General features: G+C 46.8%; 1 protein-coding gene across 3 annotated transcripts; it reads right to left on the bottom strand.

The window, feature by feature from the left end:
• Positions 1-41: 41 nt before the first annotated feature.
• On the bottom strand, positions 42-19,683 carry LRRC41 (leucine rich repeat containing 41). Of its 3 annotated transcripts, XM_036352293.1 has the most exons (10): positions 19,470-19,683; positions 15,631-15,717; positions 14,917-14,987; positions 6,706-7,846; positions 2,678-2,938; positions 1,992-2,156; positions 1,802-1,900; positions 1,151-1,273; positions 854-929; positions 42-744 (listed from the first exon to the last, which is right to left on the bottom strand). In XM_036352293.1, exons 1-10 carry the CDS (start codon positions 19,666-19,668, stop codon positions 525-527), a joined length of 2,442 nt encoding a protein of 813 aa, XP_036208186.1. In that variant the 5' UTR covers positions 19,669-19,683; the 3' UTR covers positions 42-524. The 3 variants fall into 3 exon arrangements, with proteins under 3 accessions (XP_036208186.1, XP_036208187.1, XP_036208188.1); XM_036352294.1 differs by lacking the exon at positions 1,151-1,273; XM_036352295.1 differs by lacking the exon at positions 2,678-2,938.
• Between the last annotated feature and the right edge of the window lie 93 nt (positions 19,684-19,776).

Here is a 19,776-nt window from a genome sequence, read left to right as displayed (position 1 = left end):
GATTTTGTTCTCTGGGAGAAAAATCATCAAGAAGGGCTGCATGATGTTTGCCCAAAATTTATTTTATAAGAAAAACTTTTTTGGTTAAAAAAAAGAAAGGAATAAAGGTATGAAAGGGACTGAGGCCTGGGAGCAGCATGGTGAGCCCAGCATAGAAGAGGCCTGGTAGTGGGCACTCCTATATTTCTCTAAAGCTTGGGTACCTGCTTGAGGTGGGAAAGCAGGAACCCCAGAGCAGGGGGAGGGGGGCTGTCCTCAGTGACTGATGACCACTGTAACCTCCTGGCTCAGGGTTCTCCGGTTGCTGAGTAAGAGGCCCAAAGCCTCTAAACCCAGTTCTGGGAATGCCTTTGCTGGGCCCCACCAAGGCCTCCAGAACCTCAGTGCAAGGGAAGAAGGAAAATAGAGGGGAAAAAGGTGGCAGAAAGAGAAAGACAGAATTGGTTGGGAGTTCTGGGCAGCCCATGCCTCAGCCCTTGCAAGCTGATGATACTGAGCATGGACCTGTGAGGCATGGGGCCCCATCACATGGTGCTGACATAATCTGCGAAAGCCTGGGATGAGTCCCACGAGTCGCTAACCACATGGCAGGTAGCCCGGAGCCGCCGGATAGCTTCTCTGGCTGTGACTGCATCCTGGTCCAGCCAATTCTGGAAGAGGCGCAGGTGACCAAAGGCTCCACGGCCCCAGCGCTCCAGCCGCTTGGCAAACTCCAGAAGCCCATCTGGCTTGATGCAGTTGGAACTGGTAGGGATGAGATGGGTTAGACACCCAGAAAGCAACTAATCTCTGGTCTGTGCTCCTGCAGCTCTATCCTGTGTTTCCTCCCCTCCTCCCAACCCCCAATGTATACCTGATGTCCAGCTGACACAGAGAGGAGGACGAATCCTCTGAGAAAACATCTGCCAAGGCCAGCAGGCCAGCATTTCCTAGGGAGAAGGGGGAGAAATGCTGGTAAACACTCAGGATAGGGAATAAGGGTATTCCAGCCTATTTCTGGCTGGGGAGGAGCCCAGCCTTCTGAAGTCTCAGCACACAACTATATTCTAACCCCCCCCCCCCATGCTCCCACTGAGTTTCTAGGTCAAAAGACTGGCTCTCCCCCGCCCCCCCCCCCCTTCCCTCTCCATTCCCAGGGCCTTGCTCCCACCCAGGCGATTCCCTGGCAGCCGGAGGCCCTTCAATGTGGAGTTGCCCTTCATAGCAGCAACCATCTCAGGCAGAAATTGGGCCGGGCGCTTCTCAAACAGACGGCAGAAGGAGAAGGTAATCTCTGTCAAGAGAAATTAGAATAAGTTCTGATGGCTGCATTAGGATTGGTGCTGCCCCTCCTGCCCCAGTTGGCCTTAGCAAAGGGTGTGAACATTTTATAGAGGCCCAGAAAGAGAAAGGAATTTATCCAAGACCCCCAATAAGGCTAGAACTAAATCAAGATTCAAACCACAGATTAAGCCTAGATATTCACTTAGGAAGGTTCTCTGCATGGGCAAAAGTTTCCATTCACTTTCAAGTCTATGAGGAGAACCTATTAGCACATTAATCTCTCCACTACCATCATTTCTGTCAGCCACTAAAAGGTAAAAACTTATGGGTGAGGCATTTTTTAGAGTTATTTTAGGAGTAATTTTCCATGTGTAGTATAGGAGGAGTTGAGTTTGGGATCTTTTAGAAAGAAGGCCAAGCAGGCTCTATAATATTATAGTTGACCTAAGGCCAATATAGAAACTGGCTCACTCAGTGAGACAGTGGCAGAGCCACAATAAGCATTCAGGAATGCACAGGTTCTGGATAAAAAACTTACCTTGAAGAGTTAGATTCTGTAGCAAAAAGAGCACCTCACTCTGACAGTCAGCCAGATTCATGTCGTGGAAGCTCAGTTTCTTCAGGGCTAGGTTGTACTCTGGATGGGGGCATAGGCCATGGGCCTTATTAGCTTTTCCAACAAATAATGCAAGGTTCCGTCTGCCCTCCTTTACCACTCTGGTTCTTACCTTTGAGTGTCTGCAACACAAGCCCAAAATCCTGGGGAGAGGCAAAGGTGGTGCTATCCAGGGACAGCTGCTGCAGAGAACCGGAGGCCTTCAGTACAGAGCAGAGCAGTGGGGCTGACTGGGCTCCTCGTGGAAACCCCATCTCCAGCTGTTCCAGGCAGTTTTCTGGATATGGTAAGGAAAGACTTCAGCTGGCCATCTACTTCACCCGCATAGCAGGTCCTATTCTGACCTTAAGGGATTCACTAAAGTCATATGTGTACTTGTCCATGAGTGCCTATATTATATGCTAGGCACTGTCTTAGGTTCTGGGAATAGAGCAGTACATATGAAATTTAGTCGTTATCTTCATGGAGCTTTTAGTCCAGGAAGCCTAGACTAATTGGACAAGCAAATACAACAAAGTATGCAGAGTGGTGGCATAGGAGACATACAGGAGTTCAGGGAATATACATACAGCAGGAGGACCTAATTTAGTTTAACAATTGTTCTTGGTTCAGGCTCCAGAAAAGGGAGTGTATGGTCACTCCTTATTAGGTTTGTAGTCTGGGCCCTTAAGAATAGCAGGATAAAGGGAATATTCCAGATAAGCCAGGTGGCAGGGCTGAATTTGAGATCTTCCCACCTTCCCCACAGAAATGCACCTGCACATTTGTGTAGAGACAGACACACACACAGTGCTTCACCTGGTATCTCTTCATCCCCAATTATGTGGCTAGGGGGCCCTGCATTCCCTGGCACAGCAGGGTTGTCCCTTTGGCTGGGGTGATCAACACGAATAGAGAGGACCCGCAGCAGGGGCAGGGCTCGCACAATGGCACGTGTCAGCTCCAGGATGGGCAGTGGTGAGAACAGGTCACTGAGATGCAGGGCACGGAGGCGGCATCCAGCCTGGCCTGACAGGGCCCGCAGGCTGTCCAGCAGGCGAAAGATGTTAGAGCCCAGGCCTATAGCAGGAAAGAGTCATGTGGGAGTGTCAGCAAGGGTAGCATTCAGAGACAACTCCAAATATTCCTATTGATAACTATAAAATCTTGAACTTTGGGTCAGATTAAAATCACTTGTCTCAACTATGCTATCTTGCTTTTTTCCTCAGGTAACCAGCAAACTGATGTCTACTGTACTGGGTTATGCCTTCAAACATCAGTCAGGCAGTCATAAAACAAGACAGGATATGGTGAGGCAGCATGTAGCTGCCAGCTGTATGATAGACCTAGACAGCAGCAGAGGTCTCTGGACTTTTTCTGCAAGTCATGGGAAACATCTGAGAACCAAGGACAATAATCCAATAGGGACCACTTTAAAAATGTATTTGGTGGGAATGGGGCAAAAAAGGATAAACACATCCCACAGAAAGGAGTAGGATCCAGAAGGTTAGAAAAGTTGCTTAACGCCACAAAGCAAATAATTCTGTGGAATCTGCTTGCTTATTTCATTCAACTAAACCAGAACTTGGTAAATAAGGTAGGGTTTTATTTTGTTTTTAAATCTTCACTTGAGGATATTTTGCCATTTTTTTTTTTTTAAGAGAGAGAGAGAGACAGAAATATCAATGTGAGAGGTAACACATCGATTGGTTGCCTCCTGCACGCGCCCTGACCAGGGCCCGGACTGGGGAGGAGCCTGCAACTGAGGTACATGCCCTAGACCTGAATCGAACCTGGGACCCTTCAGTCTGCAAGCTGATGCTCTATCCACTGAGCCAAACCAGCTAGGGCAATAAGGTTGGGGTTTTTTGCTAAGACAGTAGTGAGCAACAGATCTTGTTCCTGCCTCTATAGCCTGATAACAAAAAACATGATGGGAACTGGGTAAGTAAAGTACTGTGGAAGTACAAAGGATGCGTACATAAGACCTAGTTCAGCTTACATCAATAAAGGTTTCCAGCTGAGTCCTAAAAAACAAAGGAGCTTGGTCGGTGTGGCTCAGTGGTTGAGCATCAACCCATGAATCAAAAGGTCACTGGTTTGATTTCCAATCGGCAAATGCCTGGGTTCTGAGCTTGACCCCCAGTAGGGAGCATGCAGGAGACAGCCCACTGATGTTTCTCTCTATATATCCCTCTCAAAAAAATTTTAAAAAACATTCTTTTCAATAAACATAAAGGAGATAGACTAAATGGAGGGAGAAGAGTTATAGTGGCACAGAGAACCTGGTATATATAAGGCCTGAAGAAGAGTGGCAGGTTCTAAGAACTGAAAAATCAGTGGCTGGTGTATGGGGGTAAAATGTTCAAGATAGAGGTAAGCAGCGGTGAAAACAAGATGACCCTGTAAGCAAAATTAAGATATATGGTGACAGGAAACCACTGAAGGGTTTTTAAATTAAAAAATGATTTAAGTTTTTGAGAAAAAAATGCTTGGACTTAAGTATAGACAGTGGATTGCATGGTGAGTATGGACTCAGGAGGAACTGCTGAAGTGATGAATCCAGGTGAGAATAACACTCTGAATGAAGGATGTGGAGAGGAATAAATGGATTTGAGAAATAAGACTGTAAAGATAGGACCTGGTAACCAAATATATTTGGAGTAAAAAATAATGCAGGTTTCTTTTTCAGCAACTGAGTCAACCGTGATGTCCATTAAGAGAAGGGGCATCGCCGAAACCGGTTTGGCTCAGTGGATAGAGCGTCGGCCTGCGGACAGAAGGGTCCCGGGTTCGATTCCGGTCAAGGGCATGTACCTGGGTTGCGGGCACATCCCCAGTTGGAGATGTGCAGGAGGCAGCTGATCGATGTTTCTCTTTCATCGATGTTTCTAACTCTCTATCTCTCTCCCTTCCTCTCTGTAAAAAATCAATAAAATATATTTAAAAAAAAAAAAAAGAGAAGGGGCATCATAGAGGGAAGAAGATACATTCAGGTTGGGGAGCTTGTGGTTTATGAAATGATATCTAGTAATCAATTGGATGAATATGTCTGGAGCTTAAAAGAAAGATCTGAACTAATGTTAGAACAGGGGTGGTCTTAAGCATAGTTGGCCTTTGAAACCAAGGGAATGGACAGAATTTTCCAGGAAGTGTGTAAAATGGGAGAGCTCTGACCATTAGGAAAGAGAGAAACATCCAGAGAAAAGGGTTTTGAGGAAGTGGGAATGAGAATATTTCATGAGGAACACTGCTTAATGGCAAATGCTGCCAAGAATTAATGTGAGGACTGAAAGGTATATATTGAATTTAGCAACAAAGGAAGACCTTGCTGACAGATCTTTGATGTATCGTGGGTATGCAAGCAAGACTGGATGGGCTGTGAGAGGAAACAGGTGACTCTTGAGGTTGTGAAGGGCAAGAGAAAATAGGTCTAGTTAATACGGGATAGAGACGTGGTGGTGGTAGATTTTGGTAAATACCCAACTGAATGTTTAAATGGTGGGGGAGGGACAGTGGAGAGAAGGGAGGCAACATTAAGTAGTGGTTTAAAAGCATGGGCTCTGGAGCCAGGTTGGTTGTGCGGGTTTCAATCCTGGCTCTACAATGTACTACCTGGGTATCCTGGGCAAGTTACTTAACCTCACAGGCTTGTTGTAAGGATTAAATTAACATAATGGGAATACTTAAAGTATGCTTGGCACATACTAAGCAGTATATGAAAGCCCTTCATACTAAGAAACAAGCTTTCCTAAGAAAGTGAGAGGGTATGGGTCCAGAGCACAGACAAGAGTTCGCTTTAGCCCTGGCTGGTTTGGCTCAGTGGATAGAGCGCGCCAGCCTACGGACTGAAGGGTCCCAGGTTCTATTCTGGCCAAGGGCACCAAAAAAAAGCTTTAGACAGGATGGTTCTCTCTTCCACTGTGGTGGAGGAGAGTTTGTAGGCTGGCTAATAAATTGAAGGGGTTTATGTGTGTGGTGTCTGTTTTATCTGAAGTAGGAGGTAAGGTCACCTACTAGTAAGAAAGGAAGGGAGGTAAAGGTTTGGAAGTGGCAGAATGGGAGCTGATGTTGCAAACACAGGATTTATCTAAGGTTGATAACTACAGTAGCACCAATATACATAGTTGTATGATTTTCTCTAGCAATGCTCGGCAAACTAGGCAAATTGCTAAATTTAGCCAGAATTAACTTTGCCTAGCTGGGCACAACCAGGTAGGAAAGAATTGCTTTGCAGGTTGCTGGTCTGATAAAATGCCCCACACCTCTGCCCTGGCTGGTGTGTCTAGGTGGTTAGACTGTCTGCCTGCACACAGAAAGGTTGCAGGTTCAATTTGTGGTCAAGGAAACGTACCTGATTTGTGGGTTACCTCCCCCTCCCACCAACCCCCCCCCCCCACACTGGGTTGCAGGCAGGATGCAACCGGTTGATGTGTATCTCACCTCAATATCTGCACCTCCACTCTCTCTGAAAAAATATCTTTGAGTGAGGATTTAAAAAAGAAAAAAGTCCCACGCTTCCTTGTCTGTACAGCTGCTTTTATATGCCTAGTGGGATCCAGCTTCAGTCCTGGCTGGGCTTGCATACATTATTCCCACTGGCCCTTGACCTACCATATCTAAAATGTACTCATTTTTCAGGCTCTCATTGCCCCTCAGGAACCCTTCCAACTACTAAGCATGCCTGCAGACCCCATGTTCTTCCCTAACGTCAACAGCCTGCCACGCTATATGCCTTCTGCCTCCCTGTGAGGCAGGCAGGACCACATACCCCAGGTATTCCTCCATAGGATTGGGCATACATGTGCTGCTGGAAGACCCAAACCCTGGCCCTCTGGAGCACTCACCATTATAGGATAGTGTGAGGCTTTCCAGAGACACCCAGGAGCTCAGCAGGTGGCACAGTGTCAGAGCTGCCTCTGTTGAGAGTGGGACTGTGAAGAGCTCCAAGGTGGAAATGCTGCGGAATCGTTGGGAGGCCTCCAGCACTGGAAGCCCCAGGCAGCTGGGATCTGACCCATCCAAAGCTCCACAAGCCACTTCCCCAATCTCCATCTCTTCCCCATCTTCCTTCTCACCAGCCACAATGAAAACAAAGTCATACAGGTCTTCAGACTCTGCACCAGACCCCTGACGAGTGCGAGCACCCTTTTTCCCTGTGGCTCGCTTAAAACGCTTTAAGGGCTTAGGCTGTGGGGTTGAGCTAGCTGGAGCCCTTTTGGATGCGGATGTGGAAGAAGAAGGAGAGGCAGATGATGTGGCTGGAGCAGAGGGTGGCTGCTTGGTGCCAGGAGCCTCATTGGAGGTGGCTGGAGGGTGCAGCTCCCTCTTACGGTCTATCCCACCTGCTCTCAGGCTCTCCTGTGTGCTCCGGCGTGTAACCCGAGTGGTGGGTGGGGCTCTGGCCATCTGCTTGGCTTCACTCTTCCGACGGGAAGCCATCAGGGCTGCAGCGCATCGCTCAGCAGCATCCCTGCGAGGCCTGCGTGAGCCCAGCAAGAGGGAGCTTTCATCTCGGGATGGGGCCCGGCCTCGGGAGGCCTCTCCACAGAGGCGACAGGGAGGGCCACCAGGGCCTGGCTGCCAGAAGCCAGCACTCATGGTGAGGATAAGGATGAAAAGGGCTGACTCAGGCACAGGCCAGGAGTATAGTGACACCTGGTTGACAGCCCCATGGTGAATAAGCTGATGCAACAGCTGTCGAAGTGATTGCTGAGCAGCCACATCAGAGAATAGCAGGTGGCGAAACTTGAGGGTGTGCAGGGAACTGGCCAGGGTCTCCAGAACCCTGCGGTTTGGCTCAGCCACCAGCTCAGTTGCACCCTGCAGCATGTTGCAGATGGTGAGCTGCCGGACATGGCGGGAGCTATGCAGAAGCGGTGAGAAGCGCTGGTCACAAAGACGCCTGTCAGAAGACACATCAATGGTTCCACGTAGAACATGGGAAAAAAAGGCCTCCATAAACTTGGCTCGCCAACACGTCACGCTCTGAAAGCAGAGAACATGCCAGACAGCTGTGATACTAAGAGTGCTACCCATGGAACCATCATCGTACTAGCTTCCTCCTAGCTATTTATTGTGCCAGGCAACATTCTAAGTAATTTATACAAATTCATTTAATCCTCACATCTCTGGGGCATGTATTACTACTATAAGCCTCATTTTACAGGTTAAAAAGAAAAAGGCACAAAGGTTATTGACTGTGATTACATGGAAGTGGCAGAATCAAGATTTGAGTCCAGGTCCTGGCAGGATAGCTCAGTTGGTGAGAGCATCATCCTGATACACCAAGGTTATGGGTTCAATCCCCGGTCAGGGCACATACAAACATTAACCAATGAGTGCACAGATTAGTGGAACAACAAATTGATATTTCTCTCTCAAACACCCAGTAAGAAAGTTTTTTACAAAACGCAAAGATTTGAGCCCAGGAAATTTGGTTCCAGAGACCACTTTGCTAAAGTGCTTCACAAGTGAAAGTCACTCAATCCTGTAAATTCTCCCATGTTTGTTTCTAGAATTTGATCCCAACTTACCATTCTTAAAATTACCCACCTTTGTTCAGTAACCTTATCACTTCACATCTGACTTTATTAGCTTCCTGACTGCTCTCTGTTCCCCTTCCCCCATTCCAAACTTTCACAAGTCCACTGGACTTATCTTTGTAAAATACCTGATTACATTATTCTGCTTTATTTTCTTTTTTGTACATTATCTGTTATAAAATCCCCAATGTCTTCCCACTATCCAGGGTTAATTTGAAGATCCTCACTTTGTCAGGAAAAGCCCTCCACAATATAACCTCTGCCTACCTCAGAAGTTTATTTCCCGCACATCTTACTCCATGAATGCTTTGCTCTGGCCAAACTTGATTACCTCACTGACCCAATCTGCTTTCTATGTCCTTTCCTGCATTTGCCCAAAATGCTTCCCATTGCCAAACCAAATAGGTTTCCTGAAAGGATCTAACCTTTCACACAGTGTTTGTCTCTCTGTATGCCCCCTTCACCATCCTGCCTCTTTTGTTGGGACTACTCAGGTCTTAGACTTTGGTAGACATGCCTTATGGTGTTGAGTCTCTGCCTATGTACATCTTATCCCAGACATATTAGAAATTCCTGGAGAGCAGGAACCAAATCTTAAATTCGTTTTCTCCAAGGCAATAGTTGTTTTCTTTGATGGATATGAGACTTCATCAGGCTATTCTGATACATTTAGAAGAACTTAAGTACAAGTGATTTTGAACCTTAGTTGCACGTCAGCATTTACTGTGGAACTTCTTCGCCCAAAATTCATACACTGGGTACCCAGACTTGAAGATTCTATGTTACATCTGATAATAAGGTCTGTGCATCTGTTTGTTTTTAAGCCTCCCCTAATGATTTTGATCTCAGAGGTTAGGAATTACTGCTATCTACCCCAAAAGGACACAGACTTCCCTAAGTTGCCATTCTCTTCTAAGGTGCTTAGAAAGTTGGCTGACCTTGATACAGGTGCCAGCTCTGCTACTCTACTCTGGACCTTTCTGAACTTCTCTCTATCTGTAAAACCTGCTTCACAGGTTTGTTGTGAAGATCAAATGAGGCAATGAAAGTTAAAGTACTTTGTAAACTGTAAAATACAAAATGTAACTTCTGCTGCTGATAATTAGCCAAGATGGGGCAATGTGAAATGGACTTGATGGAGGCAGAGCCTGCTAAGCAGGGTACTTACTCAGCCTGAAGCAAAGGTAATGGGGGCCTGAGTGTTTCCCATGATTAAAAGACACATTGGTACTTACCCGACCTCTATGCATTCCCTCATACCAGAGTGACTCCCAATCTATATCTGAGGTTCTCGGCAGGAACTGGGCCCCTATTATTCTGAGGCAAAGTGTCATTCCCTTTACCCTCACTATTCCCCAAGCTTGCCTGCTGGAATATTAATTAGGAATGACTTCTTCATGTTTGAGGTAACTGCATGGCAACAGAGGACCTCTCTCACCAGTGGCAGTTGGGGGTGTTAGGGAACAGAAAAGAATACCTGGCAACTAAATCTCTACTGAGCAAAAGGGTTATTCCTGAATATAAATCCTACCTCACTCTAGCACTTTTCCTACACCTTCACTGGCCACACTCACATCCTTGAAAAACATTGGTAACACTAGCAAGGCTTCAACTTCAAAAATGAGAAGGTTGGATGGTTATTATAGATCTGGGCCTAAAATATGGACAAAGATGTGAACCAAGATATTGTGGCTGTTTCCGACCATGAGGTATGTGAAATATGTAGTTTAGATAACTATATACTGGGCTTTTTCAGACATTTTATTGGTTGATGAAGAGAGTATTGGTTCCATCAGAAATGAAACACTTCAAACTCTATATCATGTGAGAGCAGCATGATATAGTGATTAGGAGCATGTGCTCCTGAGCCAGACTGCCTCAACTTGAATGCTGGGGTCTTCTGTTCACAAACTAACCTTAGGCTACTCACTGCACCTTCTTCTGCCTCAGTTTCATCATTTGCAAAGTGAAGAAGATATACTTACATCATAAAGTTGTGAGGATTAAATGAGTAATAAAGTTAGTTATGACAACTATCTCAGTGGCTTTTATTCTCATGAATTAATGCATGAGCAGACAGCAGTTTTCACTGCATTTTATTCCATCACTAATTTTTAAAATCTATGCTAAACCTTCAAAATTGAAAAATACCTGAGAGATCTAGTCCAAGCCACTCATTTTATGGACCTGTATAACTCAATGAAAACTGATTTAAATACTTTCATTTTAGCCCTAACCGGTGTTGCTCAGTGGATAGAGCATCGGCCTGCGGACTGAAGGGTCCTGGGTTCGGTTCCGGTCAAGGGCACATGCCCAGATTGTGGGCTCAATCCCCAGTAGGGGGCATGGAGGCGGAAGCCAATTAATGATTCCCTCTCATCATTGATGTTACTATTTCTCTTCCCCCTTCCTCTCTGAAATCAATTTAAAAAATTTATATATATATATATATTTTCATTTTAGTGACAGTAGGGGAAATAAGGCATCACCAAAGAGGTGAAATGATATTTGTCCCCAACATAATCCTTGGCCTATGCACAATGGGCTGGCAGCTCAGACATTAGGGGGAGGGGGAGGAGAGAAGGGGGAGGGAAGAAGAAGTGTGTGTACAAGCTAGGAAGGGCAAAATGTTTTCTTGTACTAAACTATTGTCCACTGTTGCCTTTCAGATAATAGAAATTTTTTTTGTGGAATTATAAAACAAAAAATCATGTGCAGCCTGGCTGGGGTATCTCAGTGGTTGAGGATAGACCTATGAACCAGGAAGTTGAGGTTTGATTTCCCATAGGGGCACATGCCCAGGTTGCGGGCTCAGTAGGGGACATGCAGTGTACAGCCAATCATGATTTTTTTCTCATCATTGATGTGTCTCTCCCTCTCCCTTCCTGTCTGTATTCAATAAAAATAAAAAGTCATGTGTAAACCAACTCCATGGAGTGTACATATATGTATGTGAATAACTTTAGATACCTGTTTTTATAACATTGAGACAATTCAGAAGTTTCAAAGGCTTTTTTTTAAACATTATAGCACCATTTCATTAAACATTTTTACCACCATGTATTTAAATACTTTTAGAATATGACTTTATTAATATTTTGAAAATATGGATGTACTATCCTATATAATAAAACCCTAATATGCAAATCCACTGAATGGAGGAACAACTGGTCACCATGATGTGCACTGACCACCAGGGGGCAGACGCTCAACACAGGAGCTGCCCCCTGGTGGTCAGTGTGCTCCCACAAGGGAGTCTGGCTGGTGAGCCCAGCAGCGGTGATGGGAGCCTCTGCCACCTTCGCAGCAGTGCTAAGGACCCCTCAGGGGATGTCCGATTGCTGGCTTAGGCCAACTCCCTGCGGGCAGTTGGACATCCCCCAAGGGGTCCTGGACTGCGAGAGGATGCAGACCGGGCTGAGGGACAGCCCCCCCACCCCCGCCCCTTGCCACCTCCCCAGTGCACAAATGCCATGCACCAGACCTCTAGTATTTAATTATTCTTGTATTATTGAGTATTTAAATTGTTTCTAGCTTTTTTATATTAAACTTTGCTGTAATGAACATCTGGAAATAAATTTTCATGAGTATCTCAATTTTTATATACTATAAATTCTAAGCAGAATTTCCAAAGAATTTGAATATTTTGAAGACTCTTGACAATTATCACCAGATTGCCCACCAAGAAAGTTGTTAACATTTCTGCTCCCACCAATAGCATATTAAAATGCAAGTTTTACCCACCCCCAGAATTACCTTTTAAAACAAAACCAAATCAAAACAGGATTTTACAATATAAGAAGTACAATTTTACTTTCTCATTTTTTATTATTGAGACTGAACATTTTTCACTTTATTGGAGATTTTTATATATTTTGTGACTTATCCAAATCTTTACTCATTTTATTCCACTGGGGCTTTTGTCTTATTCTCTGTATCCCTTTGATTTGCAAATGTTGTTGCAACCATTCTTTCCCAGTTTAGGTATCTTTTAAATTGTATTCATAGTTTTGGCATTTTATATCGTCAAATATGTCCATATTTTCTTATTTGATCCTATCCACTTAATAATTAGCACTCTGTAGCACCATTAACCTTTATTCTTTTTTAGTTGTTTTGTGTTTTTATTTTTTACAATTTAATCTTTAATCCATATAGAAATTATTTTAGTGTATTGTAAATTGAGACTCTATTTTTTCCAAATGGTTAATCAATTACTAGAGAATCATTTATTGAATAATCCTTCATTTCCATACTGCTTTGTCTCCAGAATATCTATAGTACTCTACAGATCTCTTAATACACACACACTAGTACTACAGTTAGAAATACTATTGCTTTATAAGCTGTCAGGGGCTATGTCTAATTTGCTCACCACTGTATTGCTAGAACTTAGCACAGTGCCTGGAACTGAGCAGGCATTCAATAAGTGTTTTCAAATCATGAATGAAGTGATGGTTACTGTCATGCAAAAGTGGGAAGCAGAAGAAGACACCCTCTGGAATAAATGAATATGCTCCAAGTCAGGACCCCTGTCTAGGTGACTGTTAGATCACCAAGCCTGGGGTTTCCTAAATTTCTGAAATGCTTTGAGACAAAAAAACCCCCCCACAATTTAACAAATAGACATTCTTTTTCAGGAAGCTCAAGCTAATGTTGGGGAAAAAAGCTTTCCCTAAGAGAAAGATATCACAATCTCCATCACTGGCTAGTCAACCACACTGCTTGGGAAACATGGAACAAAGTGAATCTCATGTTTCTTGAAAGGTTGCATGAAGCCGTTACTATTTTCTAATATTTTTGCATACAATTCTCTTCCTAATAAGGGCTAATTCCTGTACATAGTGCCTGAGGATTTTGTTAGGCCTTAGTGTCATCACACTGAACTCCAAGGGTTGTGTCCAAATCCGAAAGTGAAAAAGCTGAAGGATATGGAGCTGAATATTACTGAACCTAGTGCATCCCAGAAATGCAATCTCCAGTTCCGGATAAGAGCTTGTTTCCTTGTCATTTGGCCTCATTCACCATATAAATCCCAATTCAAACACTCTTTCCTAGAAAAGATTTTTTTGTTCTCCTTCCCTCAGCCTCCTTGCTACTCTCTATCACACCACTTACCCTACCACACATGATGTATTTCCCCACTAAACTGATAATTCCTCAAGATTAGGAATTGTGTATGTATTTCCAATATCTAGCCTATGACCTGGTATGTGGTAAGTTTTAGTAAATGTTTATTGAACTCAATCTGTCCTGTCACCTAATTATAGAGTAAAAAATAAAGTTCTGCTTAAATGAGATCTCCAATGAGTTATACCTGAACCAATGAATAACAGAATCTCAGGGTTAAAAGGAGCCCTAAAACTCATCTTGTTCAAACGTTTACCATGTTGAATTTCCTCTACAATATCCTTGTGTCAAGTAGTTATCTAGGATCTATTTGAACACTTAGAGATGGAAAGCTTCTTACCACTGGAATTTGCATGTTTCATCACCAATAAGCTCAGAGTTTAAAACTTCTACACTCAGTTTAGCAAACATTTATCCTCCTTTAGCTTCCAAACAGAACAAGTAAATTAATCCCTCTTTCATGAGACAACCATTCAAATATTTCAAAAGAGTTCATGTTCCCCAAGTCTTCTCTTTTTTCAGGAAAAACATCTCCAATCTTCCATATGTGACTCACATGATGTGGCTTTGACTTCTTTCTCCATACTCCAGGAGTAGCCTGACTGCTGCAGAGCCAGGCAGGTCTACTATCCCCCTTGTCCTTCGGCCTATATTATAGTTACATTAGTTCACATAGCTCAGGGTACAGTCTCTATATGAGTGGCTTTAGCACACTGTTGACTAAAACCCCTTATTTTTTTTATACAAGCCAGACCCCTTCATCCCCTACCCTGAGATCACCCAATTGGAATTTTTTTTAAACTCAAAGAGTTGGCCCTAGCTGGTTTGGTTCAGTGGATAGAGCATCGGTGTGCAGACTGAAGGGTCCCAGGTTCAATTCTGGTCAAGGGTACATGCCCAGGGTTGTGGCTTGATGCCCAGTAGGGGGTGTGCAGGAGGCAGCCAATCAATGATTCTCATCATTGATGTTTCGATCTCTCCCTTCCTCTCTGAAATCAATAAAAATAAATAAAATAAATAAATAAATAAATAAATAAATAAAATAATAAAATAAAATAAAATAAAAAGAGTTGGATTATCATGTTAAATTTTATCTTGTTAAGTCTGACCATTGCTCCAGGTCTATTAAGACCTCTGTGAATCAGGGTTCTGCCATCATTGTGATCACTACCTTTCTATGTTTTGTGTCACCAGTAAACACGGTGAGCAAGTCAGTGACAAAAGCCAAATGGTGAGGGATCTTATGATAAGCCATCAGAGCTCTCCTTCCACATTCAATCCATTCCTCCCTGCACTTTACCCATACACAACTTATGTTTGTGTACTGCTCCTGCTTTCACTGTGCAAAGTCAGGCCAGAGTTCTACCTGATGTCTTAACTTACTTCCAGACCGGAAGGCCTTGTCTTCATCAGTTCATCCCATAGTCGGCGCCAGATGGCCTGAGTGGAGAGGCCTGTAGGGAGAAACATCACATTTACTTGGCTGCTCCTTGGCCACCATGAGTGAAGTATATCAGCCTTTTAATGTCCTTCTCTGGATTCACAAGAGCAACTGGCTCTAAAGACAAACTGACTTGGTTTAAATATCAGCAAACCACACTCTAGCTGTGTGACCTTGGGCAAGTTACTTAATTTTTCTGTTCCTTAGTTTCCTTATCTGTAAAATGTAGTTAATAATAACTATTTCACAGAACTGTTGAAAAGTTTTAATAAGTTTCTTCAGGTAGAGTGCCAAGTACAGTGCTTGGCACATCAGGGTTAATTAGATAAATGTTAGTTCTTAACAGATGTGTCCAATGTGGAGCTTGGGAGGCAACTTGGTAAAACAGAAAAACAAAGATTCAGAAGATTTGGGTTCTAGTCTGGCTTTGCTATTAATTGTGGTGTGACTGTGGTCTCATTTTTATTAGTATACCAGGAGTCACACACTTGTTTTGTTTTATAGGGCACTGAGGAATCAGATAAGAAAGTAGGTGTGAGGGTACTTTTTGAAAATCCTGAAGTTTTACACAGGTATCAGGTGTAATATTTACCTGAAGAACATTATGGTGTCTTGCTTACAATCATTCACTGAGAAGGAGAGAGAAAGACACTCACCTTTCTTGAGGGCAGTTTCCTCAATCCTCTCCAAGTAATATATATTGAGCAGAGGTAAGATGCTTTGAAGTATTGGGCCTGGGAGGGCTACAAAAACCAAAACACAAAATTTACTTTTTTTCTGCCAGGGTTCTAAGCATTATTTATCCTATTGAGGGGAAAAAAGAAGAAAAAGAAGAAGAGCAAACTTCTCTTTTAACAAATGAAACCTGTAGACACGAACCTAAGGATAATTCAAACTCCGGTCCACTTATCTTTAGCCACTTAGTTGGCAGCTAGAATTCCATGGCCTACACATTTACAAGGGTGAGATAATCCCACAAAGCAAGCTAGTATGCTCATTTAGGAGCTGGTCAGTTTGCTTCTGTCCAAGCATAATGAATGATCCTACATTTAAAAAGTCCTGTTGAATATGTGTGATTAAGTAAGTCCTTCATAATCTGGTCCTACAAACTTCTCCAGCTCCCTGCTTTGTCTCCTACACTTCAGCCACACTAAACTGCTTTTTTCATTTATCTAAGGTGTTACCCTGCTTTCTGCCTCTGTACATGACATTCACTTTCTTAAGCTGTTCTCCCCATCAGGAATATCCTTATCACTTTCTGAATAACAACTACTCATCTTTTAAGTATCACATGCACTTTATTAAGCCTTTCCTGAATTCCCTTCCCATTCTTCCAGGTTGGCTACTTCCATTCTTTGGGCACCCCCTATATCCAAAACTAGTACTTTCCTAAGAAGAATAGAAATAGTTAGGCTCTATACTCAAAATTCACTATATCTTTTATTTATTTATTTATAATGTATTTTATTGATTTTTTACAGAGAGGAAGGGAGAGGGATAGAGAGTTAGAAACATCGATCAGCTGCCTCCTGCACACCCCCTACTGGGGATGTGCCTGCAACCAAAGTACATGCCCTTGACTGAAATCGAACCTGGGACCTTTGAGTCTGCAGGCCGACGCTCTATCCACTGAGCCAAACCGGTTAGGGCAAAATTCAGGATATCTTAAAATCAAAACTTGCTTGCTGACTTCCCTAGATCTGAGAGGCATTACAGTATTATGGCTAAATAGTTTGGTCTCTAAAGTTGCACAAAACTGGATAAAATCCTGATTGTACCACTTAATTATGAATCCATGGGCAAATTAATGTCTTTAAACCTAAATTTCCTCAATTTTAAAAGAGATAATAACTACCTCATAACATTGTTGTGAAAATTAATGATCATGCTTGTAATCTTTTTAAGGCCATGCTGGCCATGATAAGCTCACTAAATGTTGGTGATTACTATTCTTATTCTGTTAATAGCATCTCTGTCCAGCCAAGAATAAGTTTAAGAACTTGGAGTATACCATAATTAATGAAAATCTTAAAAACTTCCATTCTAGTATCTCTTTTTATATTTATTTGTAGATTGACTGAATCTTGCTATTCAAGAATCTAGGACACTTCTTTGGATATAGTAGGTACTCAAAGTACTTGCCTGAATAAAAGCACTAATTCCCTATGCTGTTACACTAATGGAGGCTCTCTACCGCAAGTCAACCCATACGTTGGCATTCAAGGTATAACATGCCTGTTTTACTTATGTTTCCTCATTGTATCCTTTCCTGCTACCTCTACTCACTTTCTTCAGAAAGTGAAATCAGTCCGCCTCCTCCAGGAAGCCTTTCCTGGTTGTCAGGCCGCACTGAGACCTCCCTCCCAAACAGCGCTGCTCCGCAGGCCTCTTCCTGGGCTCCTCCAAGAGGCCTAAGACCCAGCTTCTCCTGCGACTTGACCTGGAGCCGGCCATGGAGCTGTTCCTCCTCTCCCTCCAATCTACCCGGGGTTAGCCACCCGCTCTCCCGTAGATGATCCACACGCCCCTCTCTCCTTCTCCATTCCTAAGCCGGGCTCTTCCCTGCTTCTCTCCGGCCCACACCTTGAATGCTTCCTCTTCTCAACGCGGGGGCCCCCACACCGAGTCCTCTTTCCTCTTGGCCTTTCCTGCCCTAGAAGCTCCAGGCTGAGCAGCCAGACGCCTGCCTTCTTCCACCTGCCCCAGGGCTCCTCTGCGGCCCTTTCCTCCTGTCCTGTGGTCGGCCTGGCCCTTCTCTTAGCTCCTGGCAGAGGCTCCCCACCCCTCCCCCACTGGGCCTGAGGCATTCACCATTCACCCCCCCTCCCCGGACATAAAGACACCGGCCTCTTCAGGATCACCCCCCCACCAAGGCCTGCCCGCACCCTGGGCCTCCCTGACCATCTCCACCGCCTTGGGGCTTATTCCCAGGGGCCCCACCCCCCAAAACCCCATACTCCTGGGCCTTTTCTCCACATCCTCCTCATGGTAGAACCAGAGCCCCATCCCAGGACTTGGAGCCACCAATCCTGCCCTCACCTGGGCCTTCCTCCTGGCAGAGACGCCACCACCACTCCCGAGGCCTCCCCCCCGCCCCCCCAGGCCTAGGCCTCCTCTACCTCCCCTCCCCCTCCCGAGGCCTGGGCCGGCCTGCGATAGGCACCAACTTCAGCCCAGGCCTCAACCCCACCCCTCAACCACCGCCTGTCAGGCCCCAGGCCTCCCCGGTCCCTGCGCGGCAGGCCCGTCCTCCAGGGCCCTCCTTTCCTCCCTTCCATCCCCACTGTTCGTCCTCACGATGCCCACCCGAGTTTGACTCCTCAGCGGCCAGGCTGCGACCAGGCGCACCCACCCCACCCCAGGCCTCCCAGTGCCCATGGCTGCAGGCCTGCTCGCCTCCGTTACTCGGCCCACCGCGGCCTGCCACGCTCCCCGGCCCCTCGGCTGGGCGGTTCGCTTCGTCCCCCCTCCCGGGCTCCCCATCCCAGCGCCCCAGGCCGCCGGCCTCGGCTGCCCAGCGCGGGCGCCCTCCACCCAAGCCGGGCCCGCGGGTCGCGCCGCTCTCAGGCCTGGGGCCTCCTCTCACTCCCACTCGGATCGGGGCCTCCTAGCGGCGGTGCGCCCCCTCCCAGGACGGGGTACCCGGGCCGTGGCCCCGCCTGGGGCCTCCGGGGCCCTTCCCGCCTGTCGGTCATCCGAGCCTCCCCGGATTGTGGACCCGCTCCGGGCCTCCCTTCACCCGCTCTCGGCCCTGCCCCGCCGCCCAAGCCGATCCGAGTGGCCTCGGGCGCTCCCGGCCGGGCCCGTCAGTCCGTCGCTCCATCAGCTTGGCATCGAGGCCCCCCGTCTTCAGTCCGCTCCCCTCGGCCCCGGGCCGTCAGACAGGCCTCGGCACCCCACGCCTCTCGGCCTCTCCCCCAGCCCCGGCCCTTTCCTCATCCTCAACCCAGTGGGCTGCCCTCTCCCCTCGGCTGGGCCTCCGGGGTCTCGGCCCCCATGGGTGTCAGGCGGAGAGCGGAGGCTCCGCGCTGTCAATCAGGTTGGGTGGCCCCGGGCCGGGCCTCCTGGCCTCAGGCCGGGCCTCTCCACCTCGGCCCCCGCCCCCAAACAGCAGGGCCATCCCTGCCCGTCGGCTCGACATCCTCGCCTCCCCAGCCCGGTCCAGCCCGAGTGTCAGTTCGGTGCCCGCGAACCGGTCGGCGAGTCCAGCCTCTGAAGTCCGAGCCCTGCCGGCTTCGCCCCAGCCCGGGCCTCCCGGCCTCGCCCCCCGCGCCCCCCGGCCAGGCCGCGGTGCGGGTCCACCTGCCGGTTGGGTCCCCGTCTCCACTCCGCCCAGCCTCGTCAGTCGCGGAATTCATGCTCCGACCGGACGGCCCGGCTTCCAGCGCCTCAGGCTGGGCCTTGCCCCGGGCCTCCCGGCCTCGCCCCCCGCGCCCCCCGGCCGCCGGGCCGCCTCCGCTCACTGCCAGAGGTAGCCCCTCACCCCGCGACTTACCCCACACCCCGCTCTCCAGAACCCCCATATGGGCGCTCACCGCCCGCCCGCACAGCTCGAACAGGGCGGGGGGAGCGCTGGGGCCCGAGGCCGAGCTCTTCGCTGGCGCCGCCTCCCGGGACGTGGCCTCCATGGTCGTTGCCGCCGCTACCTCACAGAACCAGCAACTCCGAGCGCGCCAGGCCTCGGGCGCCGCCATCTTGGGGAGGTGCGCGAGCCCGAGAGTGACAGCCGCGGGCCGCCATCTTGAAAAGGTCAGCAGTTAGGACGGTTTCATCAGCGATGTGGGTGAGAAGGAGAACTGCGC

Source organism: Myotis myotis, unplaced genomic scaffold (genome assembly GCF_014108235.1).
Source record: "Myotis myotis isolate mMyoMyo1 unplaced genomic scaffold, mMyoMyo1.p scaffold_m19_p_2, whole genome shotgun sequence".
In the NCBI taxonomy this organism is placed as follows: Eukaryota; Metazoa; Chordata; class Mammalia; order Chiroptera; family Vespertilionidae; genus Myotis; species Myotis myotis.
This window is presented reverse-complemented; position numbering and strand designations above follow the sequence as displayed.